At 42.1% G+C, this 26,103-nt stretch overlaps 2 protein-coding genes across 3 annotated transcripts in view; one reads left to right on the top strand and one right to left on the bottom strand.

Moving 5' to 3' along the window:
- The window catches only part of RCAN2 (regulator of calcineurin 2), a 281,009-nt gene that overhangs the window by 215,509 nt on the left and 39,397 nt on the right, over window positions 1-26,103 (top strand). The window lies entirely within an intron of this gene.
- LOC113881164 (nucleosome assembly protein 1-like 1) lies at window positions 608-2,024 on the bottom strand. Its single transcript, XM_027523979.1, has one exon. The coding sequence runs from the start codon at window positions 1,900-1,902 to the stop codon at window positions 796-798; it is 1,107 nt and encodes a 368-aa protein (XP_027379780.1). The 5' UTR covers window positions 1,903-2,024; the 3' UTR covers window positions 608-795.

Here is a 26,103-nt window from a genome sequence, read left to right as displayed (position 1 = left end):
AGGCACTACCCTTTTATCTTCTCTCCCCAACAGAACAGGAAAGAACTGGGTTGGCATTATACCAGTTGCCTGATGGACTTACCACAATTTCGTATAATAGGATTGTTGATGGGGCAGTTCCAGGAGGCATTTGCATTTTAAGTCTTTTAATTCCAGTTTTTGAGTGTAAGAAATTTTAGGCAAAAAAACATAGGAAAGATAAGAGCTATTTGTGCTGAATACTGTCTGCTCATTCATGCCTCTGAATCTTTGGAAATACTAGTCTGTCTGCCTAAAACAACCCTTCATCACTACACATTCCCTCCCTATTCACTAGTGATTCCTAGTAGATAAAGCAAATGCATATGCCACCATGTAAGAAGGGTTCCTTTTTAGGCATGCATGGGGCGCCTCCACAGGGTCGCAAAGAATAGGACACGACTGAAGTGACTTAGCATGCATGCAGGGCACAGCAAAGCCAGGGACAGGTGTGTCCTTGAAAGACACTGATGACAGGAGTTCTAGGAAAGTAAGGCTACAGAATCGCAGAACATTTGTGGTTATGAAATGGAATGATTCGTTCTAAGTAAAGGTGACCTTGCCTATGGGGAAAACAATTTAAGGTGCATTTTTTTTTTTCTGAGTTTTGCAGTATATTTATTGAAACCTCATACATACATTGCTTGGATGTAGAATTCTAAAACCACGTTTTTCCAAAAAAAAGTTTTTATCCCGTATCATGGAATAATTAATATACCAATGGAATACATAAGTCACTCAATTGCTTCTCAATGTGTTAAACAGAGAATTATTTGCTCATTTGGTAAACATTACCTCATCCGCTTCTTCGCCTTCTTCATCATTATCATCGTCATCGTCTTCAATAGCTTCTCCAGTAAAGTATAACACTGATCTTGGGATTATACGCTCACGTAAAAAGTGACCAATTTCAAAGTCTGCAGCGAGGATAGCTTCAGAATCATCATCCAGATCTTCACTCTCAGGAACTTCAGGAGGGGCAAAAAAATTAAAGAAAGAGTCATTAGAAACTGTTTTGGTCACAGTACGAACTGTCCCACGTCCCTTGTGTTTCTGCTTCTTCTTAATCGTTTTCAAAGTGACATTCTTCCCTTTTTTCCAATCTATCTGGCACCCTGTACAACCCATAATTTCTGGTCCATCAAAAGAAAAGGGATCAGAATCATCTGGTTCTGACCTCATCCTATATGTCTTTGTCAACACTTCATTTGTGAAATATTCATTGGGTTCAAAGTGAAATTCTAAGACAAAACTCATAGGCTGACCAGCATCTGAGAACTTCACTTTAATATCTTTCAAGTGCTTCAGAATAGGCTCATCATGTTCCTGAACCATATCACTGAGCAAGTCAACATTCTTAAAAATGGTCAACCAAAACTCAGGAATTCCCTTGGGATCTTCTTTTTCTTCATCCTTTTTCTCATCTTCAACCTTGGCCTTTTCTTTTAGCTCCTCCGAAATTTCATCTTCCTCATCTGGTTTCCATTCACACTCTTCTTCTGTAGGTTCATAAATGGCATTAATGATCTCAAATCGCTTATCAAACAGAGGCTGATAAAGAACAGCATACTTTCTTTCAAGATCATGAACTTCCTCATAGAATTTGGCTTCTATCTGTGCACATTTAACTTGAGGGTTTTTGAGAGCATTCACTCGTCTTTTAACTACCCTAGGCAAGCTTTCAACGTATCCTGTTGGTGTTTCTACCAGACCATCAAGTCTTTCTTGAAGGGCTGCAAGAATCTGAGGATTTTGCATCATCTGAACAGTCTGCTGACGCGCTTTGATTTTTGTTTCTTCACCAGTTTCTTCTTCTTCTACTTCTTCAACATCATCCAAATCTTGATCAAGTTCAGACTGTTCTTTGTTGTCGATGTCTGCCATGTTGTACAAATGCCAAATATCGGTGGCGAGCGCGGGGAGCCCAGCGGCCCGAGCTGCGCAGGCAGTGACTCAGGGCGGCGGCGGGAGGAGCAGGAGGCGGCGCCGCGAGCAGATGGCGCTAAAAAAGCTAAGGTGCATTTTTTGTGAACTGTTTTTAGTGATCAGGAAAAAGAGACAAGCTATTGTTTAGTTTCCCTCTTGAAGCACCCACAACTCTGAGCTTTCAAGTCAGAGTTGAAGTCAAAGCCCTGTGGTGCCTGGAGGGGAAGATCTCCAAAGCTAAATGCCCCAGGTTCCACTGGCTCTGTTGACAGCTGTCCTTCCATCAATGGCCCCATGTTGATCCCTACCTCACACCACTTTGTAACTCAGCACGATGAAGACACACTCATTTCTTCTCATTTTCTCACTCCTTCTTCCCTTCCTCCCACCCCACTTGCTTTTTAAAGTATTTGATTCCAATAGGAACAGATAACTGAAAATTAATGAGGATTGAAAGAATCTATGTTGTTTTTACAAAGGATGCATCATAAAGGGTGGGTATTTAATACTTTCTCAGATCCCCTAATTCATGAAGATTGAAACAGCATATTGTTTTTCCCAAATAAACTGCAGTGAAGAATCATTTCATCAGCTCTTCTAAGACAGAGTTTCAGGAATACAGTAAACCAGGAGTAGCTAACAATGAAATGATGTGGGGTATAGATGTCACTTGGCCACCAGCTCCCTACCTAGATGGCTCATTCAGCCTCAGCCATGCACCTCAGCCTTGCATCACTCATGACTCGGGCTCCTCCCTCAGCAAAATTTCAGTTGCTCCATGTCCTAGAGCCTCAGGGTCATTCAGCAGTAGTCAGAACTCAAATGCCAGATTCTCCTTTGCCAAGTGTCTGATGTGGCCATACCTATGAATTCTGGTCTATTGAATGTTATTGAAATTAGTTCTTTTCATTCCCTTTACCAATTTTGAAGCCCCTGTTTGCAGATCACTTTCCTTCTAGACATCTGTGACATTCTCTCTCCCTTCTGGGCCAGGAGGAAGAGTTGGAGTGGCTTCACTGGTCTGGATCATTTACCACTATGGCCCGTGTTCTCTCCTCTCTGTTCTTGGCATCATGGTAGCGATGCCCACAGTGCCAGGACTCAATAGCTTTATCCTGGCCTAATGCCCACCTTTGGGTTCTTAAGCCTTTCAACTAAATATCCCAACATTTATTATAAATAAATAACATGTATGTCTTTCACACTTTCGTTTCTAAAGCAGCAACTGTGGTTAATCCAACCCTCCTTCTTCGTACTTCCAAGCTTTGATCAAGCACCTGTTTCAACTCTCCCTAGAGAATTCCAAGTTGAAGTCAAAAATCCTCTGGGGTATGGCAGTAACTTTGGCCTGAGGCTACTTATGATCAAAAGGCTTATCGGCAGCTCCCTCCAAATACAGTTGTGGTTATTTCAGATTCCAGATCTTTCCTGCACAGACCACAGCTAAACTCTGCTCACCTCAGCCCCACCCGACATGTGTGAGCACCTGCACACACACACACTAATAACTTACATCTTTTTCTTTTTTCCTGGCTGTGCCATGCAGCACGTGGGATCTTAAGTTCCCTAGCCAGGTAATGAACCCTCAGCCCCTGTACTGGAAGTGCAGAGTCTTAACCACTAGATCACCAGGGAAGTCCTGCCTCACTGATATCTTAATGGTGATCTTCTGATCTCTTTTTGTTTCCAGTTATTTGGCAGAAACTCAGGAGGAGATGAAGAGGTGGTATTTAGAGTTCTTAACCCTGTACCACCATCAGTAAGAAGGGACAGATTCACAGCTCCTGTTCATATTAATTCTATCCCTTTATCCTTTAAAGTTACTTATAGTTCAAGCTATTCCTTAATTGTTTTTTTTTTTTAAAAAGGATACGCTGAAGAAGTATTAAATTATTAAATTTAATTTTTAAATTTAATTAAAATTAAATCTAAAGGTTATTAAATTAAATTTTATTAAGTTTAAAGGTTATTATGTAATTGTTGACTGATTAATAATTATTAAATTTAAATAATTGAATGTTATTATTTAGTTAACAATTTAAAAAATATATACAAGCCTCATTTCCCCATTTTTTTTCTAATTCACCTGGCATCTGCAGTGTGACCAGCCATCCCCTGAATTTAGTGTCTGAGTCTGCAGAAAGGTTTCTCGAGTAAACCAGGAGTAGCTAACAATGTAGGTTTGAACTCAGTCCTTATTATTATGTTACTTATGCTATTAGGAAGGCCCACTTTTTTCCCATTCACTTGAAACTCCACAATGTTTTTGTAATAGTCAAAATTATATGAAATTACAAGAGTAAAGAATTCTTTTAAAACATCATAATAATTAACTGGGAAAAGGATTCAAATATCTCAGTGGACTAGGCCTACAGAAAACCAAGGTGTTCAGACTATAACCCAAGTATTGTGTTCATGGCAGCCTACCACTGAGGTAGGCAAGTAGTGAGTACAAAGAGAAAATGGCCTTGAGATGACACATGCATCTCAGGAGGGGACTCAGAAAACCAGGGCCTTTGACCTTGCCTCTGACTTCCTGTGTTTAAGCGACACTTCCTGTGAGCCATGGCTAGTATTAGTCAGTACACACTGGTATGTCTGTACCTCCCTGTTTTTTTTTTTTTAATATATGTTTTTAATCAAAGTATAATTGATCTTCAGTGTTGTGTTAGTTTTAGGTGTACAGCAAAGTGAATCAATATAACTAAATCACAGTATTACAAGGTTATTAAAAGATGTAGAAAATATTTTCCTGTGCTATACAGCAGGTCCTTTTTATCTATTTTTTATATAGTAGTGTGTATCTGTTAATCCCAAACTCCTAGTTTATTGCCCCCTCCCCCTTTGTAACCATAAGTTTGTTTTCTCCATCTGTGATTCTGTTTCCGTTTCATAAATAAACTCATTTGTGTCATTATTTTAAATTCCACTTGTGACTTATATCATATGATATTTGTCATCCTCTCTGTGACTTACTTCACTTAGTAGGATAATCTCTAGGTCCGTCCATGTTGCTGCAAATTTCATCATTTCATTCTTTTTATAGCTGCATAATATTCCATTGTATTTATGTACTACACCTTCTTTATCCTCCATCGTTGATGGATGTTTAGGTTGCTTCTATGTCTTGGCTATTGTAAATGGTGGTGCTGTGAACACTGGGGTACCTGTATCTTTTCTGATTCTTTTGTCTTTTCTGGATATTTGCCCAAGAATGTGATAGCTGGATCTAACTTTAGTTTTTTGAGGAACCTTCATACTATTTTCCATAGTGGCTGCACTAATTTACCTTCCCACCAGCACTGTGGGAGGTTTCCCTTCTCTCCACACCCTCTCCCTGTACCTCTTATTTAAATACCTTTATATCAGTTGGTGGTCAGCCTTTGCCCAAGGCCCCTGCCAGGCCTCTTTGCCTACTTTCCTGGAATTCCCTGGATTTCCCTGTGAGCCAGAGAAGAATTCTCTAGGCAAGAATACTGAAATGGATTGCCATTTCTCTTCCAGGGGATCTTCCTGACCCAGGGATCAAGCCCAGGTCTCCCGTATTGCAGGCAGATTCTTTACCATCAGAGCCACCAGGGAAGCACGTGATCCAGGAGGGCTTATTGCCAGCCCTCCTGTTTGAGTAGTGCTTGTACCGAAAAGTTCCTGAGTATTTTGAACATTACCTCTGCTCCAGGATTAGCATTTCTTATTCCTGAAATTAAAGTTTAGATTAAATTACCCCTCAGTTTCCTTCTAAAATCTTGAGATTTTATTTTACATGTTTAATATTGAGAGGAAAAAACATGCTTCACTTGAAGCCAGAACTCTGTCTTTGCCCCTGGAATTGGCTTTCAGGAAAGGGTGTGATGCTGTATTTGCACTGAAGGCCAGGAAGAGCCTCAGGGCAGCTCTCAGCCAAATGGAGCTGTAGGCTTTGGCCCATCAATAACTCCTAGTGTAAAGTTACTTATGGCGCCGTCATTTCTTCGGAAGATAGATGGCTCTTCGTGGAGCTCTAGCTCAGTGGCCCACAAAGCAAGCTTTGGTTTCGTGCTGTAACTTAGAAATTGAGCGCAAACATTTTCAGCAGATGAAGACAGAGGACTTCTCCACAGAGGAACCTAAGGATTAAAACTGCATCATTTTTTTTCCAACATATTTTGTGACCTGAGTTATCAATAGCCACCAGAATAGAGCAGTAACCTAAGTTTTCATGTTGCCTATTTGAATGATTTCTTTTTGATAAGCATATGAAAGCCATTAGGGAAAATGTGAATTATTTGTTTAAAAAACTCACATCTTGAAATTTTCTCCTTTATGCAATTAAAATTTTTTGACTGGACAGCTCAGAATTCTGCCAGACCCTGGAGAAATAGACATGAACAAGACTGAGTTGGCCCTGGCCTCAGGGTGCTTCCAGTGTACTTATAACTCAATAAAGAAGATACTATTAAAGATAATATTGGAAGGCAGATTATTATAGTGGTTCATATTACAGGCTCTGGGGAAAGACTGCTACTTATTAATTCTGTGACCTTGGGCAAATTAGTTACTTAACCTCTCAAAGCCTCAGTCTCCTTATCTCTAAAGTGGGGGCAATAATATTTACCTTGCTAGTCTATTAATAGAATTAAAAATATGATGCCTTATAAAGTTTTTGTAATAATGCCTAACATGCAGTAAGTGCTAATACATGATATCTCTGATTAATTTTTTAATTAAAGTATAATTGATTTATAATGATTCGGGTATACAGCAAAGTAATTTGGCTATACACATAATATATTAATATATATGTATATGTTATTTTAAGATGTCGAATACATTTCCTTGTGCTATACAGTAGATTCTGGAAGATCCCCTGGAGGAGGGCATGGCAACCCACTCCAGTATTCTTGCCTGGAATATCCCCATGGATAGAGGAGCCTGGCAGGCTGCAGTCTGTGGGGTTGCAAAGAGTCGGACACGACTGAGCGACTCAGCACAGCACAGCACAGTGTGTATCTATTAATCCCAAATTCCTGGTTTATCACTTCCTCCCCTTTCCCCTTTGGTAACCATAAGTTTGTTTTCTATGTCTGTGAGTCTATTTCTGTTTTGTAAATAAATTCATTTGTATATCCACATATAAGTGATATCACATGATATCTTTCTTTCTTTGCCTCACTTCAGTTCAGTTCAGTTCAGTTGCTCAGTCGTGTCCGACTCTTTGCAACCCCACGAATCGCAGCACGCCAGGCTTCCCTGTCCATCACCAACTCCCGGAGTTCACTCAAACTCATTCCATTGCGTCGGTGATGCCATCCAGCCATCTCATCCTCTGTCGTCCCCTTCTCCTCCTGCCCCCAGTCCCTCCCAGCATCAGGGTCTTTTCCAATGAGTCAACTCTTCGCATGAGGTGGCCAAAGTATTGGAGTTTCAGCTTCCGCATCAGTCCTTCCAATGAACACCCAGGACTGATCTCCTTTAGGATGGACTGGTTGGATCTCCTTGCAGTCACTAAGTATGATAATCTCTAGGTCCATCCAAGTTGCTACAAATGGCATTACTTCATTCTTTTTTTCTGATAGTTAATAAAGTGGAGGAAGATCCACTGGAGAAGGGATAGGTTACCCACTCCAGTATTCTTAGGCTTCCCTGGTGGCTCAGCTGGTAAAAGAATCTGCCTGCAATGTGGGAGACCTGGGTTCGATCCCTGGGTTGGAAGATCCCCTGGAGAAGGGAATGGCTACCCACTCCAGTATTCTGGCCTGGAGAATTCATGGACTGTATAGTCCACAGGGTTGCAAAGAGTTGGACATGACTGAGCAACTTTCACTTTCACTAATAAAGAATAAACAGAAAAATAATAAACCAAAAGCAAAAAAATGATAAAAGGTTTAGCTTAGTTTTCTCCCTCAAGTTCCTCTTCAACCACATGCCAGATGAAACTGAAAGCTGTTACATCATACCTGGGCTTTCCCTGTCTGGTGTAATAATTTAGATCTCCCTGTTCATTTGTTTTAGGGCTGTGACATTTTTCTGATGCACCAGAATCTTCTTATCCTTTGAATACACTTTTTGAGAAATGGGCGAAAACCTGTAGCTGCTCAGGCATCACTTGGGAAGCTTATGAAAGCACACATTCCTGGACAGCAATTCCAGGGATCCATGTTTGTGGCAAACAAGCCAAGTGATTCTTATGCACAAGCCAACTGTGGACACACACGTGAGAAACTGCTCTTGACCTTGCAAACCTCTGCCTATAAAGTAATGGCAGGCGCTGTAAGCTGGACATGCATCCAGGGCTGGTATTAGCCAGCGCACACCTGCTAAAATATCAAGCTAATTCCCCACTGCCAGGCCTAACTAGCTTTGGAGTCCTTGAGTGCCCTTCTGCTCCTCCTTACCCCCTCCCAACCCGAGCCCCAGCTGCCTGACCTTCCCCCAGGAATCTTCCAACCAACCAGCAACTCAAGAGCCTAGCACAGCCTGGGCTTGTGCTCTGGGGAGGCGGCTGATGTCTGCTCTAGAATGGGGCTGATTAATGAATAGTTTTAACATTGCCCTTGAAAACGACTGATGGTAGGGAAAAGGTGGCAGCTCTGTTCCTGGGTGAAACACACACACATACATCCACACACACATATACACACCACATGTATGTACACTTGTGCACACACATCTCCTAGAGGCATTTATTTCTTGCTTGCCACCTTCCTTAGAATCCTTCAGTGTAATAAATACCCAGCTTCCTTAGGAAGGGATGAAAGAACAGGATGACAAAGGCTGTCAACCCACTGGTTATGATGAATGAACTTTTCTGGCCTATTATTTCATAAGGAGCTACAGCCTCTTGGCAGTAGAAGTAATTCTCCCAGGCCCCATTGGAACCAAGAGAAATAGAATCTCTGTTTAAATGCAGCCCTGTAAAGGGGGGCGGGGACGGGGAAGCCCCTTCATTCTTTACTTTATAGCATGTTTAGTGGGTGCCAGGGGACACCTGCTCTTTTTCATAGTCCTGTACCCTGAAGTAATCGTCTTCACTACATTTATGTCTCTGTCCTCATAGACAAAGCTCCTTTTAACAATTAAGAAGAATTTCCCTCGTGGTCCAGTGGCTAAGACTTCACCTTCCAATGCAGGGTGTGCTGGTTTGATCTTTGGTTGGGGAGCTAAGATTCCACGTGCTTCGTGGCCAAAAAACTGAAGGAAAATATAAAATAGAATCATTATTGTAACAAATTCAATAAAGACTTTTTAAAAAATGGTCCACATTTAAAAAGAACTTAAATTAAGGGTTGCAAACTAGTGAATATAACAAAAAGGAAACAGATTCACAGATATGGAGGACAGATTAGTGGGTACCAGTGGGGAGAAGGGAGGGAGAAAAGGCAATGAAGGGGTAGGGGATTAGGAGGCAGAAACTTTATGTATAAAGTGAGCTACAACAATATATCATACAACATGGGAAACATAGATAATATTTTATAATAACTATAAATGGAGTAGAACCTTTCAAAATTGTGAATCACTATATTGTATATAGGTAACTTATATAATAATGTACCTCAACTATACTTCAATTAAAGGGTTTTAGGGACTTGTCTGGTGGTCCAGTGTTTGGGACTTTGCCTTCCAATGCAGGAGGTACAGGTACGATTCCTGGTTGAGGAGTTAAGATCCCTCACATCTTGAGGCCAAAAAGTCAAAACATAAAACAGCAATGATACTGTAATGTAATCAATAAAGATTTTTTAAATCCACATAAAAAATTTAAAAAAAATTTTTTTAAACAGTTAAGGGTTGATATCTTATGTACGGTCCATGTTCTAGTATGCCAGTTCTTTGCTTGAAAAGATAAAAAGCATTTCTAATATTTCCCTTTTAAAGAAAATTATTTTCAGGGGATGGTACTTAAGGGACTATATGCCTTTAAATGCTCCGTTAACACCCTTAGTTCTGACTTCCCCAATTTAGAATGATTAATTACCTCACCTGTACTGCCAAGTCCTGGTTATTATAGCACTGGCCAGAGCTGTCTGGCCAAGAGCTTCATCTTCCCTGGAATTGTCCTTGATCTTTCAAAGCTCCATGTGGGGTAAAGAGCATTTCACTGGGAAGCCTGAAGCATGGGCTCTGCATCTAGTTCTACCCCTGACCAGCTATGTGACCTTGACCAAGACTCAATGACATTGTGCCTGAATTTCTTCATCAAGGAGAATGATGAAACCAAGCTGGAGTGTCTACTGAGTTCTTATCATGTGCCAGGCACTACGCTTACCACTTGCCCTGAACTATTTCACTCAACAATCCTTTTTTGAGCAGTTACTTTTCATCAGATGCATTTATACACTATATCATTGAATTCCCACAACATCTCTATGAAGGAGTTATTCTTATGATTCCCATTTTGCAGAAGAGAAGACTGAGAGACCATATTCCTTGAGCAAGGGTCTCCTATAGTAGGTGACAGAGCAAAAATTTGAACTCAGTCCAGTCTGATAACCAAGCCAATGTTTATAGCTTCATATATACCATACTGGCCCTGATCTGGCTGGCTTTAGAGGACACAGTGGGGTTAGATAAGAGGAGACGGGTGTGAATGTTAGTTTGACTAAAGATCTGGATGCAGGGAGGTCTAGAGCAGTGGTTCTCTACCAGGGCAAACCCCCACTCCCCAGAGGGCACTCAACAATGTCTAAACACATGTTTCATTGTCATGACTAGAGGATGGTTTTTTATTTAGCAGATAGAATTTGGGGGTGGTACTGAACACCTTATAATGCACAGGACAGACCCATGTTAACAAAGAAGTATCTGGCTGTGAATGTTGAGAAAGTGTTCTACTTTGGAATCTCCAAAGGAGACAATTGAACACTCTTTGGGTTTTGCCTAGTTGCTAAAGTACCCACTTATGTCCATTAGGTAATGCATCATTCAAGCTATCAGGACATGGAATAGTGTGGGAATCAACAGGTCTTCCCAGCAAGCAAGACTCTGGCTTCTGTTAATCAAATGTGATGCAAGATGGGTTGAATGGAAAAGCTGGAAGATTTTGTGAACTCTAAGGTGCTAAGAAACCTCAGTACCTATACAAAGGAAAAACAAACAACAACCCCTGGCTGTATAGTAGAATAATCTAGAAAGCTTTTAAAAGTACCAAAAAATTCTGGTTCGTGTGATCTGGTATGTCCTAGATCATTCCAATGCATAACCAGGGTTTAGAGTTACTGGCTATATTGCATTAAGATAGGTGGTTGATGAATAGAACGTGGATAAAACAGCAACTGTAGAGATGAATTGACCTTAAAAAAAAAAAAAGTATTGCACAGGGAGCTGAGCTTGGTGCTCTGTGATGACCTAAAGGGGTAGGATAGGGGTGGCAGGGTGGAAAAAAGGATCAGGAGGCAAGGGATGTGTGTATACATATAGCTGATTCACTTTGTTGTATAGCAGAAATGAACACAACATTGTAAAGCAATTATACTCCAATAAAAAAAAAAATCTGGTACAGTCAGTCAGTCAGTTCAGTCACTCGGTCATGGCTGACTCTTTGTGACCCCACAGACTGCAGCAGGCCAGGCTTCTCTGTCCATCACCAACTCCCAGAGCTTGCTCGAAGTCATGTCCATCGAGTCCGTGGTGTCATCCAGCAATCTCATCCTCTGTCGTCCCCTTCTCCTCCTGCCTTCAGTCTTTCCCAGCATCAGGGTCTTTTTTTAATGAGTCAGTTCTTTGCATCAGGGTGGCCGAAGTATTGGAGTTTCAGCTTCAGCATCAGTCCTTCCAGTGAATATTCAGGATTGATTTCCTTTAGGATTGACTGGTTTGATGTTTTGCAGTCCAGGGGATTCTCAAGAGTCTTATCCAACACCACAGTTCAAAAGCATCAATTATTTGGTGCTCAGCTTTCTTTATGGTCCAAATCTCACATCCATACATGACTACTGGAAAAACCAAAGCTTTGACTAGACTGACCTTTGTTGGCAAAGTAATGTCTCTGCTTTTTAATATGCTGTCTAGGTTGGTCATACCTTTTCTTCCAAGGAGCAAGCGTTTTTAAATTTCATGGTTGCAGTCACTATCTGCAGTGCTTTTGGAGCCCAAGAATATAAAGTCTGTCACTGTTTCCATTGTTTACCCATCTCTTTGCCATGAAGTGATATGATCAGATTCCATGATTTTAGTTTTTTGAATGTTGAGTTTTAAACCACCTTTTTCACTCTCCTCTTTCACTTTCATCAAGAGCCTCTTTAGTTCTTCTTTGCTTTCTGCCGTTAGGGTGATGTCATCTACATATTTGAAGTTATTGTTATTTCTCCCAGCCATCTTGATTCCAGCTTGTGCTTCATCCAGCCTGGTATTTTGCATAATGTACTCTGTATAGAAATTAATAAACAAGGTAACAACATACAGCCTTGACATACTCCTTTCCCAATTTGGAACCAGTCTGTTGTTCCATGTCTGGTTCTAACTGTTGCTTCTTGACCTGCATACAGATTTCTCAGGGGGCAGGTCAGGTGGTCTGGTATTCCCATCTTTTTAAGAATTTTCCACAGTTTGTTGTGATCCACACAGTCAAAGGCTTTAGTGTAGTCAATGAAGCAGAAGCAGATGTTTTTTCTGGAATTCTTTTGCTTTTTCTATGATCCAGTGGATTTTGGCAATTTGATCTCTGGTTCCTCTGACTTTTCTAATATCTGAATATCTAGCTTGAATATCTAGAAGTTCTCGGTTCACATACTATTGAAGCCTCACTTGGAGAATTTTGAGCATGTGAGATGAGTGCAGTTGTGCAGTAGTTTGAACATTATTTGGCATTGCTTTCCTTTCAGTACAAGGAACTTTAAAATACTCAGCCTTCTAGAGATGTTTAACCTGGATTGGATCATGATGACATAAAAGACAAACTTAAGTGCCCTGGTATGCTATAACATATCTGGTGTGGGCATGGACTTCAAAAATGTCCATGCCAAGAACTGAGGAATGGTCCAGACTAAAGGAGCCTAAAGAGAAATGGTAACTGATCCAAAACATGGTGTGGGGTTTTCTTGTGCTTTGGAGGACCCTAAGTGAATAATGAGTAAAAACTGAAAGTGGTTTGTGTATTAGAGTATTGTATCAATGATCATTTTCTGAGTTTGAAAACTGTACACTGGTTATGTGAGAGAATGCCCTTGTTGTTTAGTAGTATACATAAAAGTTTTAACACTAAGTCAAGTGATTCAGAAGAAAAGTGTGTGTGTGTGTGTGTGTGTGTGTGTGTGTGTCTAGGATGGGAGGGACAAGAATAAAGCAAATGTGATAAAATGTTAACATCTGGGGAATCTGAGTGAAAGATAGATGGGAACTCTTTGCACTAGTCTATTCTTCCAACTGTTCCATAAATCTAGAAAGTATGCAAAAATGCGAAGTTAAAATACTCCAAAAGGTGATAGAAGGATTTCTGTTTCTGAAGTCCTTTGGGACTAAGATGTGTGTGTTGTGTGTGTGTGTGTGTGTTCTGTCATGTCCAACTCTTTGCAACCCCTTGGACTGTAGCCCACCAAGCTCCTCTGTCCATGGGAATTTTCAGGCAAGAATACTGGAGGGAAAAAAAAAAAAAAAGAATACTGGAGGGATTGCCATTTCCTGCTCCAGGGCATCTTCCTGACTCAGGGATTGAAGGTGTTTCTTGCAGTGGCCGGCAAATACTTTACACCGAGCCACCTGGGAAGCTGGGCCTAAGATACATGTCTGTATTTCATGGTGTCTCAGGTGACATCTTTTATGCAAAGAGGGACTAAATGGAAAAGGACATGAGATGGTCTGAAAGGTCTGAGGTGATCTTTTTTTACAAGCAGTGAAATTCCATTGTGAGCTCTAAGCTAGGAGGTCTCCCCAAGGGTCTCCTGATAGAGCTACATCATCTCCTTGGAGAGCCTCTTTCTTTGCACATCTAATGTTGAACGAACTTCATCTAAGTCAGTGCTGTGGCGACCTAGTCACCCATAGGCTGAACTGCTTTTAGCGCTCTGTCCAAGAGAAAGCAGTCCTCTTTTTAAATCCCTTACTCATGAGATGGGGTCAGGGGATAGGAGAAGTGGCAACTCAGGAAGAAAGAAATTGATTAAATAGTCAAATATAACCCTCTAGAACCCTTCCCTCCCTGACACCATCACACGCTGCCTGTCTTAGTTCCTTTGGGCTGCTGAAACAAAAATACCATAGGCTGAGTGACTTAAAAACATTTATTTCTCACAGTTTTGGAGGCTGGGAAGTCCAAGGTCAAGGTACAAACAGATTTGGTGTCTGGTGAGGGTTGAATATCCATAGATAGCCATCTTTTTGCTGTGTCCTCATATGGAGGAAGGGGTGGGAGAACTCTCTGGAGTCTTCTTTATGCTATGCTATGCTATGCTAAGTCACTTCAGTCGTGTCTGACTCTGTGTGACCCCATAGACAGCAGCCCACCAGGCTCCCCCGTCCCCGGGATTCTCCAAGCAAGAACACTGGAGTGGGCTGCCATTTCCTTCTCCAATGCATGAAAGTGAAAAGAGAAAGTGAAGTTGCTCAGTCGTGTCCAACTCTTAGCGACCCCATGGACTGCAGCCTACCAGGCTCCTCCATCCATGGGATTTTCCAGGCTGGAGTGGGGTGCCATTGCCTTCTCCGGTCTTCTTTATAAAGGCGTTAATCTCATTCATGAGGGCTCCACTCTTATGACCCAATCACCTTCCAAAGGCCCTGCTTCCTAACACCATCACATTGGGGAATAGGATTTCCACCTATGAATTTTAAAGGGACACATTCGTTCATCACACTGTTCCATCTGTGCCTCCTTCTGGTATAAATTTTAAAATATATGGAGAAAAAGGGGGGCTGTTCTTTCTCTATTGACAATAAAACATGTTTGTGTTAGTCGCTCAGTCGTGTTCAACTCTTTGTGACCCTGTGGACTGTAGCTCACCAGGCTCTTCTATCCATGGAATTCTCCAAGCGAGAATACTTGAGGGGGTTGCCATTTCCTTCTCCAATAATAAACTATTACATATTTTTAAAAGGCATTCTTGATAGGTTACATAAAAGATAATTTTTTTAAAAAAAGCGTTTATTGATCTGATTGCTTCCAGAGGTGGAAATACTCCACAACTCAGAAAAGAAGTTAGTGTTTAGAACCAGAAGCTGTAAGGAAACACTCACTTCAAATCCAACATTTCCAAGCTTTGCTTTCTTTATGGCTCTATTCTTCAAGACTTCCTCACTGGTCACTGAGAAATAAAACATGAAACACAATTAAAAGCTACTTTCTAGACAGAAGGTGGAAAAAGTGAATTGGGTGAGCATTCTGGGCACAAGGTCATTGTCTATTTTGGAGAAAGTGATTTTTTTTTTTTAAACTGTTCCTTGTGATCCAGAGGTTGAGTGACCACACATCTCGATTTACCCAGTCTTCTTAGCACAATTATTAGCACTCCCTATGATCCTGAACAATGTCCCAGTTTGGATATTAAATTCTATAGTTGTCTACCTATAGAAAAAGTCATTTCCCCTCCTATGGAAGAATGATTTATACCAAAAGTGGTATTTCACTCAGAACACTGGACTTCATCATAGAAAAGTTTACCAGATCTGAGTAAATAACCATGTGGAAATCTGAACCCATTGAGATACACCAGAGATGGATATACAAACAGAAAATAAACACTTTCCACGAAGGAAACAGTAAAAAACTTGAGAAACGGAAAGTCAACGAACGGAACAGGATGGTTTTGCTGACCTTTCTTTTTTTTTCAACCACCATTCTAAATTGTTTTTCTTTTCCTTTCTTTCTTTTTTTTTTTTTGATAGAACAAAACTGTTTCCTCTTTGCTCCCCCAGGCAGGGCCTTCCAGTCTCAGCGCATTTCATTTGTGTTCCATTTTCACAAAAGGGCCTGGTTGTACTGATGGTATCAGCTGAAGAACTTCATGAAGCTCTCATCCAGTTTCAGGGGGAGTTGGCCCAGGTTTCTGTGAGAGGTTGCCATGCACCTCCTCTTTAACTTTCAACCACCCCTGTCCCCATCCAGCTCACAAAATCACGTTCCCACTGGCTGCTCTAGTCAACTCACCTGGGAAGCAAAGGCTCCAGCAAGCTGAAATAAACTATAGCTGATGCTCAGGCAAAGGGATGACTTAATGCAGTCCAGAGAGCTTTCAGTGCAATTTCAACTCCCAGGCTTGAGCTGTGAAAAAGGGTGACTGCCATTTAAATTATTTATGAGCATTTGGGATGGCTTCTTTCAAACACAAACAGGCTTTCAGGTTTCAAGTGTCCCCCCAAAGCAGCATTTCATGGGAGAGACTGTGTGTAGCTCATATGATCCTAGAGAGGGGCGGACTGATTGTGACTTGGGTATAAACACATCCTACCTTTGACTGAGGTCGATGGATCAGTCTCATGGATGCCTCTGTTGATGGAGGAATGGTAAATCCTGGGGCCACAGAGCCCCTAGCTGTGACCACACCTCATATACTTGCAGCCACAGTTATGACAGTTGTTTGTCTCTCCTTAAAAATTGTATTATGGTAGATATGTCCTGTGACAGGAACTGTTGGACATCCATAGCTGAAAGCAGATTGTTACAAGCTCTGGGCTGAATGTTTAGGGACTCTTTACAATATATTAAGATATCCAGTAGGGCTTTCCAGGTGGCAGTAGTGGTAAAGAATCCGCCTGCCAACAATGCAGGAGACATGAGAGACACGGGTCCTGTCCCTGAGTTGGGAAGATGCCCTGCAGAAGGGCGTGGCAACTCACTCCAGTATTCTTGCCTGGAGAATCCCTCTGACAAAGGAACCTGGTGGGTTACATCCATAGGGTCACCAAGAGTCAGACACAACCAAAGCGACTTGGCCCAGCACGGCACACAAAATATGCAGTGGAATTCTATATATCAAACCTTGACCTTATCTTTTTTTCACTTGAAAACTTTGTTTGGGAAAAGAAACCAGCTCACTAAGTTGGAGGTGAACTCATAGCGAATGTTCTTCCACTGTTGTTACGTTTGTGGAACATCTTTTATATTTTAGGAAACTCTAATCCGATTTTACCATTTTGCATGTGTCATTGGCATGGGTAAAGTGTGAGAAAGGAACCAGGCTCTAAGAGCGAACGTGGGGAAGAGCCTGTGTCTCCATAGCTGTGTAGCAAAGTGAGGGTTCTCTGGCCATTCCTTAAGTGCTGTGTCATCCCTGGCCTCTGACAACCAAACAGCTTTTATTTCTTAGGAATTCCAAAGTAGGTGATGCTTATACCAAGCTAACAAGAAAGCAGTCATGACTGTTAGTGACCAGCTATTAAAAGAATAACAGTGATTATGTGTGCCTCTGATGGCTTAGAGGAGGTCTGTGTTTGTGAGAAGATGATGGAGCCAAGTGCAATCTTGGCAATCTCACCAATTGTTTTGCTTTGTGATTACATTCTTACCATGAGCTCCAGAGGGGAGAGAAGGTCTAGACTTCATGGCCCATAGACTCAAAGATACCAGAGCAACAGTGCCCTTTATTTTTGGTAGCCAAGATGACATCTACTGTAAAACCCAGGTGTACTGATTGTCAAAATGTAATCTGGGAATTCCCTGCTGATCCAGTTATTAGGATTCTGCACTTCTACTGCAGGGGGCACAGGTTTGACCCCTAGTCGGAGAATTAAGATTCCACAGGCCTCGCATTTCAGCCTTAAAAAAAAGTGATCTGAGGAAGGTAGAAATTAAAAAAAAAAAAAGTAAAAGTAGAAAATTTGAAAAAACAGCACGTAATCTTAGCCATTTCTGGCTTTTCCTGTAGTCACTGCAAAGTTTTCTCAGTCAATTCAGATCCCCTCTAAACTGGTGAGGAATTGAAAACCCTACACATTGTCACAGTCTTCCAATATGGTGGCTGGGAGTGAGGGTAGCCTTGTTTAAATTTAGACGAGCGACATCCACTGCTGTCCCCTCAGGCTGCTGATCCCCAGTCATCTGCGTCCATCTTTCCTGGCGTGAATTCCCTGATTACCATCTTCTCCGCTGTGAAAGTCTCTGAGGTTACTCTCGATTCTTCTTGTCCCACCTACAGAGTGGGTCCTTGGGTCTCCTGCCCTCCCTGTCTACCTCTGCACTCTTCTTGGAAAAAGCCCCCAAAGCATTGGAAGCTCTTTTGTGACTCTAGAGGAATGGGAAATCCACCGGGGCTGTCTTGGACCCTCTCTGCTTGGAGAGCCACACAACTGTGTCCACTCCACATGTTGTTCTTGTTGCTGTTCAGTCTTTCAGTCGTGTCTGACTCTTCAGACCTCATGGGCTGCAGCACGCCAGGCTCCCCTGTCCTTCACTGTCTCCTGGAGTTTGCTCAACTTCACGTCCACTGAGTCGGTAATGCTATCTAACCATCTCATCCTCTCCTGCTCTTGTCTGCTTTTGTCTTCAATCTTGCCTAGCATCAGGGTCTTTTCTAATGAGTTGGCTCTTCGCATCAGGTGGCCAAAATATTGGAGCTTCGGCTTCAGCATAAGTCCTTCCAAAGAATATTCACAGTTGATTTTCTTTAGGATTGACTGGTCTATCCACTCTTTGGTTTCTGTACAAAATAGGATATGTGTGGGAGGGATGCTAGGGCCTTGCTGCTTTCCTAGACACCCCTCCCTGCAGGAAATGAGGCACAGATGCTGTCTACTGCAGGCCTCTAAACACACTTGGGAATCCCAGAATTCTACCTGCCCACTGGACCCTCTGACCTAGATCAGAGCTGGATGTCAGTGCCCCTACTCTGAGCCCACATCAACCTACCATGCATTGTTCTTTCCAATTCTCTATCTATAGTCTAGAGAATTTTTATCTCCTTGGACAGAAACAATTGACTCTGCAAATATTCTTTTGAATATTTTATATTAGCATCTGGACCTCAGCTTCTGAACTCAAAAGCTGAGAATCTGACCTCTTTGTTTTTTGCTTCCCCAGTTGAGGGAGTAGATGGCCCACATGTAGCTACCTAAGTAGGGTAATGAGATGCAAAAAAAGAAGCCATCAGTCAATCAATAAATAAAACCAACATTCCAAATGCTTTGTTTGTATAATCAGAAGTCTGCAGGTCGAACAGCTTCCTGTCTGAACTGAACTCTTGGTTAATCTTGGCATCAGAAACAGGAAGACAGCTAAAATGCTGCTGGGGAGTAAGTGATAAAATAATCACGGCCCACATTTTGTTTGCTGCAAAATCCACAGGAAGCCTCCGTGCTGCATCCCGTTGAGTCAAAACTCTCGTCATCATCTTTATCATCATTTTGTGCATCCAGCCTTTCACAGAGCTGACGACAGGCCAACTTTGCCCAAAGAACCAAATGCATTCATTAGGCTTGGTCACAAAAGAAACACACAACTCATGATTTTTTTTGCCTTCTGCCACTCACTTTCTACTCTCTAAAGAGGAGGTGATGGTGATTAGCACAACGGCCGCAGTACATTTAGAGCAAACGTTCATGTCCTTGATGGACCCAACCATTCAGCTGTCTGTTTTGATTAATATCATCTCTGCACTTTGTAAGGAAAAAAAACCTTAATGTTTATGAGATATTTATGACCCTATTTACATCTGTTGATGTATATAATCTATGCATATGTATATATGGAGGTATATACACAGTGGGTTCCCAGGTGGGTCAGTGGTAAAGAATATACCGCCAATGCAGGAAGTGCAGGAGACGCAGGTTCAGTCCCTGGGTTGGGAAGATTCCTTGGAGAAGGGAATGGCAATCCACTCCAGTATTCTTGCCTGGAGAATCCCACAGACAGAGGAGCCTGGCAGACTAGTCCATAGGGTCACAAAGAGCTGGACATGACTGAGCATACACACACATGTATACACACACACACACACACACACATACACACATCCTGTTGGCTCTGTTTCTCTGAAGAATCCTGACAAATATAGTAGCAAATTACCCCCTAGTTTATTTCATCATGTGTAAGAGTCAGGAATCCAGGCAAGGCTTAGCTGAGTCCTCCATGCAGGGACTCTCCTGGGGCTGCAGTCACCATGTTGGCTAGAGCTGCAGTCTCCTCTGAAGGCTTGACTGGGGAAGGAAGCTCTTCTAAGCCCACTTAGTATTTGTTTCTAGGATCCAGTTCTTCATAGGCTATTGGACTGAGAGCTTCAGTTCCTCTCTGGCTGTTGGATGGTAGGGCTCTCCAGAGAGCAGCTCCTAACATGGCAGCTTGCTTCCTCAGAGCAAGCCAGTGAGGAGAGCTGGGGAGAGAAAATGATGGAAGGCACAACTTTTGGTAAAGCGGTCTCAGAAGTGCCATCCCATCACTCTTGCCATTTCTATTCCTAAAGCAAATGCCAGCATCCAACCTGGACTCAGGGAAGGGGATCACACAGGGCATGAATACCGGGATTGGAGGATCAATAGAGCCACCAGAGAAGGGAGCCCACCACACTCAGCTGCTCAGTATACATCACAGGTGAGGTGAAGCTCAGGCTGAGTCCAGAGCCCATCCTTGGAGAGCCTGAGGGAATTCCTCTGCAGGAATGGACAACCCGAGGATAGCTTGGTGAGCAGAGCAGGGGGAATTCTCCAGATCATGGTGAGCACATTGCCCCTGAGCAAAGTCCTGGCCAGCATTGTCGCAACCCTCAGAGTCAACATCCCTCTCTTCCGGAGCACCCTGGTTAAACATGGCGGAAACCTGCCCTGTTGACCTTGACTCCATCTTGTATTAATACTTTCTGGGAACACATTCCTTCTTGATATAGAGGGATGTAAGCAATGTGCTCAGATTCACCTCTTGGCACAAAATGTGTCCACATTCCTTCAAATTCAAGGCTCTGGACCCTCATGCTACCTATTTGGAGGACAGCTTGCTTTCTTCTCAGAGCATTCGTCTTCTGATTCATCCAAGTCTCAACCGTCCATGAGATCCGTTCTAGTGAGCCTCGCCTCAAGTGAAGGGAAGGGTAGAAAAGGTGGCTGGGGCTGGAATTCTGTTCTTGACAGCACCACTGTTGAAAGCAAAAGGGCATTTTTTTTTTAGTGGATGGAACAGACACTACAGTAGGAGGTAGGCAGTGCCTCCTCAGAGGTCAAGAGGGAGTGAGGCTGGTTTATCACTGTAGTCAATGCCACCACACACCTGGGCGCTCAACAGGCAGCTGTCCCAGTTTCTGCACCTCTGCCTTGGACCCCCCCTCACACGCAGCCATTTACCACACAGTGTGCCCTGAGTCCCTGAGCATCTGAGTCAGTCTATTCCCCATGCCAGGATGCCCTCCACAGACACCAGTGTCGTCCTCATTCACTGGCCAGAGCACCTGCACTCCAGCAGAGTTGTAAAAATAAATGACCAAGGAGAAAATGTCCAGCACAGCGTCTGACATTGGAATCCATTATAAATTCCTTGAAGTTGAAGAATGAATGAATGAAACAAAAAGATACCTTTTTAAAACATTGATGATTCATGTTATTTCTCTAAAGAGAGTGATGAAGGTATTCCTTGGTTTATCTGGTTTATCCAGTGTCTGTTGGACTGTCGGTCAGATTGAACCACAAGAAAGTGCCAATATTCGATGGGTTTTAACCCTGACAAAATGCAATTCCATGTGCTTCAACCTAATAGAATCTCAGCAAGAAGTCCCTGGTGCGCTTTTGGCTCAAAATAACGAGACGGAGAAAGTGTTTAACTCCTCTGTCTGCCAAAATGTCTCTGAAATGGCAGGAATGAAATGTAATGAGAAGCAGCAGTCTGTGGCACTGGCAATAGTGGGAAGTGTCAGGAGCACATCAGAAATCTTCTGGAAGGCGGTAGGTAGAGGCGATCCCATGGGCAGGGGAGGCGTATGCAGGGATGGCTGCGGTGGTCACGGACTTCCAAGGTGCGCCCTCTCGCTGAGCATCATGCTGGCTGGCCAGGCGAAACAGTGCCGGCTCCATTGGGCAGCCACGGCTGGGGTGGGGCCCCTATCTGTGCTCTCAGCCTCAGCATTTGCTCCCAGGAGAAACCTGTGGGAGAATAATCATTCCATAAAGCATAGAATCCGCCTTATATGGTTTCTTGAGGGTTGTTGCAATTTCAGGGGATTGCAGAGCTAAGCCTGGGGGAACTCAAGTGACCCTGTGACACAGAAGACACAATCGCCCTGGTGGCTTGTCCTGGGGTCCTGCACTCACTTGACTCCTGCCAGCTTCTGTGTCCCGAAGCCATCCAGGCGCCCTCGAAGTCCTCTGTGTCCTTCTGGCATGCCTGATCCATGCTTTCTCAGTCTCTGGAGTCTTGGCAGCTAGACGTATCAACTAAGTCCCCAGGAGAGAAGAGCTTTGGCCGAGGAGAATGGGATGGCTTCCCAAGTGGTGCAGTGGTAAAGAATCTGCCTGCCAATGCATGAGACAGAGGAGACATGAGTCTGATGCCTGGGTTGGGAAGATCCCCTGGAGAAGGAAAGAGTAACCCACTCCAGCATTCTTGCCTGGAAAATTCCATGGATAAAGGAGCCTGGCAGGCTACAGCCCATGGGGTCATCTCAAAGAGTTAGACACAACTGAGTGAGCATGCAAACACACACATACACACACACATACACACACACACACACACACACACACACACAAACACGCACAATAGGAGTCACCTCACCAAGGGCCCTCCACTAGGGATGGCTCTCATCCAATGACTGCTCCAAGAAACACAAGGTCCTGAAGTAGGGATACTTCTGAAAGGCCACCCTGCCCCCTATTATTGCCATATGATCTTTTGAAGCCTTTTTTCAGTCTATCAACCTAGTTTGATGGCAAAATATACACATATCTGACAATGCAGTGACTCAGGGTGTTTGCCATCACTCTGGAAGGAGGTATACTCAAAGATGTTTTCCCACATAACAGAAAATGTACTCCAAGAAAGAGGGGGATACAAAAAACAGTAGAAATGGCCCAAGACTGAAACGAAATTTTGTTTTGACCATTGTAATACAACAGCTCTAAAACTTAACCAGTTGAAAATGGACCAACATTTCAGAGGGTTCTGTGATGAATGACTTAAAGAAGACATTTTATATGATAACGCAAATTATATAATTAGGAACCTGGAAGTACAATTTTTGTGCTGTTACTAATGAAATAAAGGCTTATGTCTCTTCTCTTCAATAAAAATAGAAAGGCATTTAGAAATTCTAAATGGAAGAAAAAAGGAGATAGGGATAATTCTGTGAAACAAGCAAAAATGTGTACCATTGATTAAGTAAATAAAATCGTGCTTTGTGTTAATAAAACAGCAAATCCAAACCTCCCAGGTCAGGAAATTGAACCATTAGGAGAGTTAGGAGTGTCATGAATAGTTCTGGTCAATTTATGTTATGCTCATTGTACATACCGTGGCAGTTACCTCTTTTCCTATGCTGCTATATTTTTCCCCACCAAGGCTTGCTTTTGTTACTTTTATGTGATATTTTACAAATTTGCAGTTTTCAATGATTTTCTTAGGGCTTTCCCGGTGGCTCAGTGGTAAGGAATCTTCTTGCAATTCAGAAGCCACAGGAGACACAGGTTCAACCTCTGGGTCAGAAAGATTCCCTGGAGGAGGGCATGGCAACCCACTCTAGTATTCTTGCCTGGAGAATCCCATGGTCAGAGGAGCCTGGCGAGCTATAGTCCATGGGGTCACAAAGAAGCAGACACGACTGAAGCGACTTAGTACACACGCACACGATTTTTGCAGTAAGCTTGGGTTCTTTTTTAAATTAAATAACAGAGACTTAACATTTTTTGTTTAGATATCAGCAGCATCTTCTGATTTTCATAAGACAGATGACTTAGATTTTATACCTGGAAACATAAATCTATTTTTCTTAAGACTTTTCGTTTAAAACTTTAGAAGAGTCCTTTAGGAGATTAATATTTCTTGTTTTGGAGAAAACTTTTTCCTGTTTTTTTTTTCCTATTTCCTGTTTGGAAAAAACTTTCTCTAAAAATAACAACAGTATTTTTAGTTTTCATTAAATCTTTTTTCTGATTAAATAAAATTGATAAATGCAATGCCTTTATTTAATAATAATGTTAAGTGATTATCTTTGATAATGGAGTTGTTTTATCCTGTACGTTTGTATATATTTTTCCAACTGGTCTACCATGACTGTGTTACTTTCTAAAGAGAATAACAGTAATCCTTTCCAGTTACAACATGGTTCAGAGATAGAACTTGGTGAACAGATGTGAATTAGAGACTTCTCATTACCATCACTTGCCCGTAACTTTTGAATGAATCACTTAACTTCTCTTGGCCTTGGTTTTATGAAATGGAAAATTGGGATGAAATTTACATTTGAGTATTTCTGAAAAATAATTAGCATTGCAGACTTGTTTTTCCTAGGGAATATCTGACTTCTAGTACTACATCTCTGAATAGCTTCAGAGTTTTCAAAGCTGGCATCATTCACAAGGTCAAAATATATCAGGAGATTCTTGATTCTAAATATTGCTGTAATCCCTTTGTTCATGGGACCCTTCAACACGATGCCCCATCTATCTGATGGGTCTCTTCTTTGTAGTAAGAAAGGAACCCAGTGGAAAAAAAAAAAAGAACAAGTGAAAACAATTTGGTTATTATAAGAACAAAGCCACCAACATGAGTAATTGCTAAGTGTGATTCTAATAATGTATTAGTTAATATAAAGAATTGAAAACCACTAATACCCAAGGACGGCACTGGTAATTCCCAGTAGCACAATTATATGCATCAGTTTATACACTTAGTTAGGAAGCTCTTGAGTCTCAAATGGTCCAACCTGTGTCTTCTAATCGGTACTTATCAAGCTTTAAAGGGAAACTAATCATCTGAGAATCTGGTTGAAATGCAGATTATGAACCAGTAGGTCTATGGGCTTAGGGCCTGAGATCATGCTCACAGGACAATAAGCCCCCAAGGCTGCTTCAGCTGCTGGTTTGTGGTCCATGCGTTGAATTGTCAGGATGATGACATATAGCACTTAGAATAGTGTCTGCGCTTAGGGAGGCCTACTAAATGATAGCCGTGATTATTATTGCTGGGAGGTACAGGAATTCCAGTTTTCCATGTGCTCATATGCAGTAATATTAAGAATTGTGCAGCAGCCAGGTTTTTTGTTGAATACAGTCATCCCTCAGTATCCATGGGGATTTGATTCCTTGACCCCTATGTATGTCAAAATCCATGGATTCTCAAGTCCCTTGTGTAAAATGGCATAGTGTTTGCACAGAACCTACACAGCCATTCTCTTCTTCAGGGGATCTTCCCAATCCAGGTATCAAACCTAGGGCCTCCTGCATTGCAGGCAGATTCTTTGCCACTTGAGCCACCAGGGATTCCAGCCTACACACATCTCCTTGTTATCTTTCGTATAGTTATGTGTATATATTCATCCTGACCTCCTAAGTTTGCCGCCCTTTTCCCATCCCCTCGCTTCCTCAGTCAATCCTATTTTAGTCAAGAAGTCATACACTTTAGCATCTTACTCATCAGTTCATTCAACTCCATGGAAATCATTCTTGTTCTTCTTGGAGTCCAGTTTTTCCTTCGACTACTTATAATACCTAATGCAATGTAATGTTGTGCAATACAATATAAATGTTATAAATAGTTGCCAGAGCACAGCAAATTCAAGTTTTGCATTTTGGAACTTTCCAGAATTGGTTTTTTTTAATTAATATTATCATTTCCAATCTGTAGTTGATTAAATCTGTACATGCAAAACCATGGGTACTGAGGGCTAACTGTACCTAATCTAGAATCCTTTTATAAACTCATTTATGGATTTTAGTAATTAAACTTTATAAATTTGTTCTGGAACTCTCTCCTATATTAAAAAAAATCTAAGGAATATGCATGATTTGTTGTTAAAACCTGCTGAGAATGCTTGCACATTTGGACAGGATTCATCCATCAGGAGGACAGTCATGTCCTTCTAATGAGCTGAGGACCACCGTTTTGGAATCAGTTATTTAGGGGACCAACCAGTTGGTGACCAAATATCCAGGGTGCCCAGGACAGTCCTAAGGTCACAGCCTAACCAGTAGCACTCCCCCTCCCAGATTCAACAGCACGTTGTCTAGCAATCCTAGTTACAGTGGACAATGAAGACACGTTACTGACTTCATTCAGCTTTTCCATTTCTTCCCAACCTTTCTACCACATGGGGGAAAAGGAATTCTCAGCCAAACCCT

This window comes from Bos indicus x Bos taurus, chromosome 23 (assembly GCF_003369695.1).
Source record: "Bos indicus x Bos taurus breed Angus x Brahman F1 hybrid chromosome 23, Bos_hybrid_MaternalHap_v2.0, whole genome shotgun sequence".
NCBI classification, from domain to species: Eukaryota; Metazoa; Chordata; class Mammalia; order Artiodactyla; family Bovidae; genus Bos; species Bos indicus x Bos taurus.
The sequence above is the reverse complement of the archived record's forward strand: the minus strand, read 5'-3'. Positions and strand labels throughout refer to the sequence as shown.

Excerpts from the sequence above, each read along its gene's own strand:
- LOC113881164 (XM_027523979.1), bottom strand. The coding sequence starts at position 1,902 with ATGGCAGACATCGACAACAAAGAACAGTCTGAACTTGATCAAGATTTG.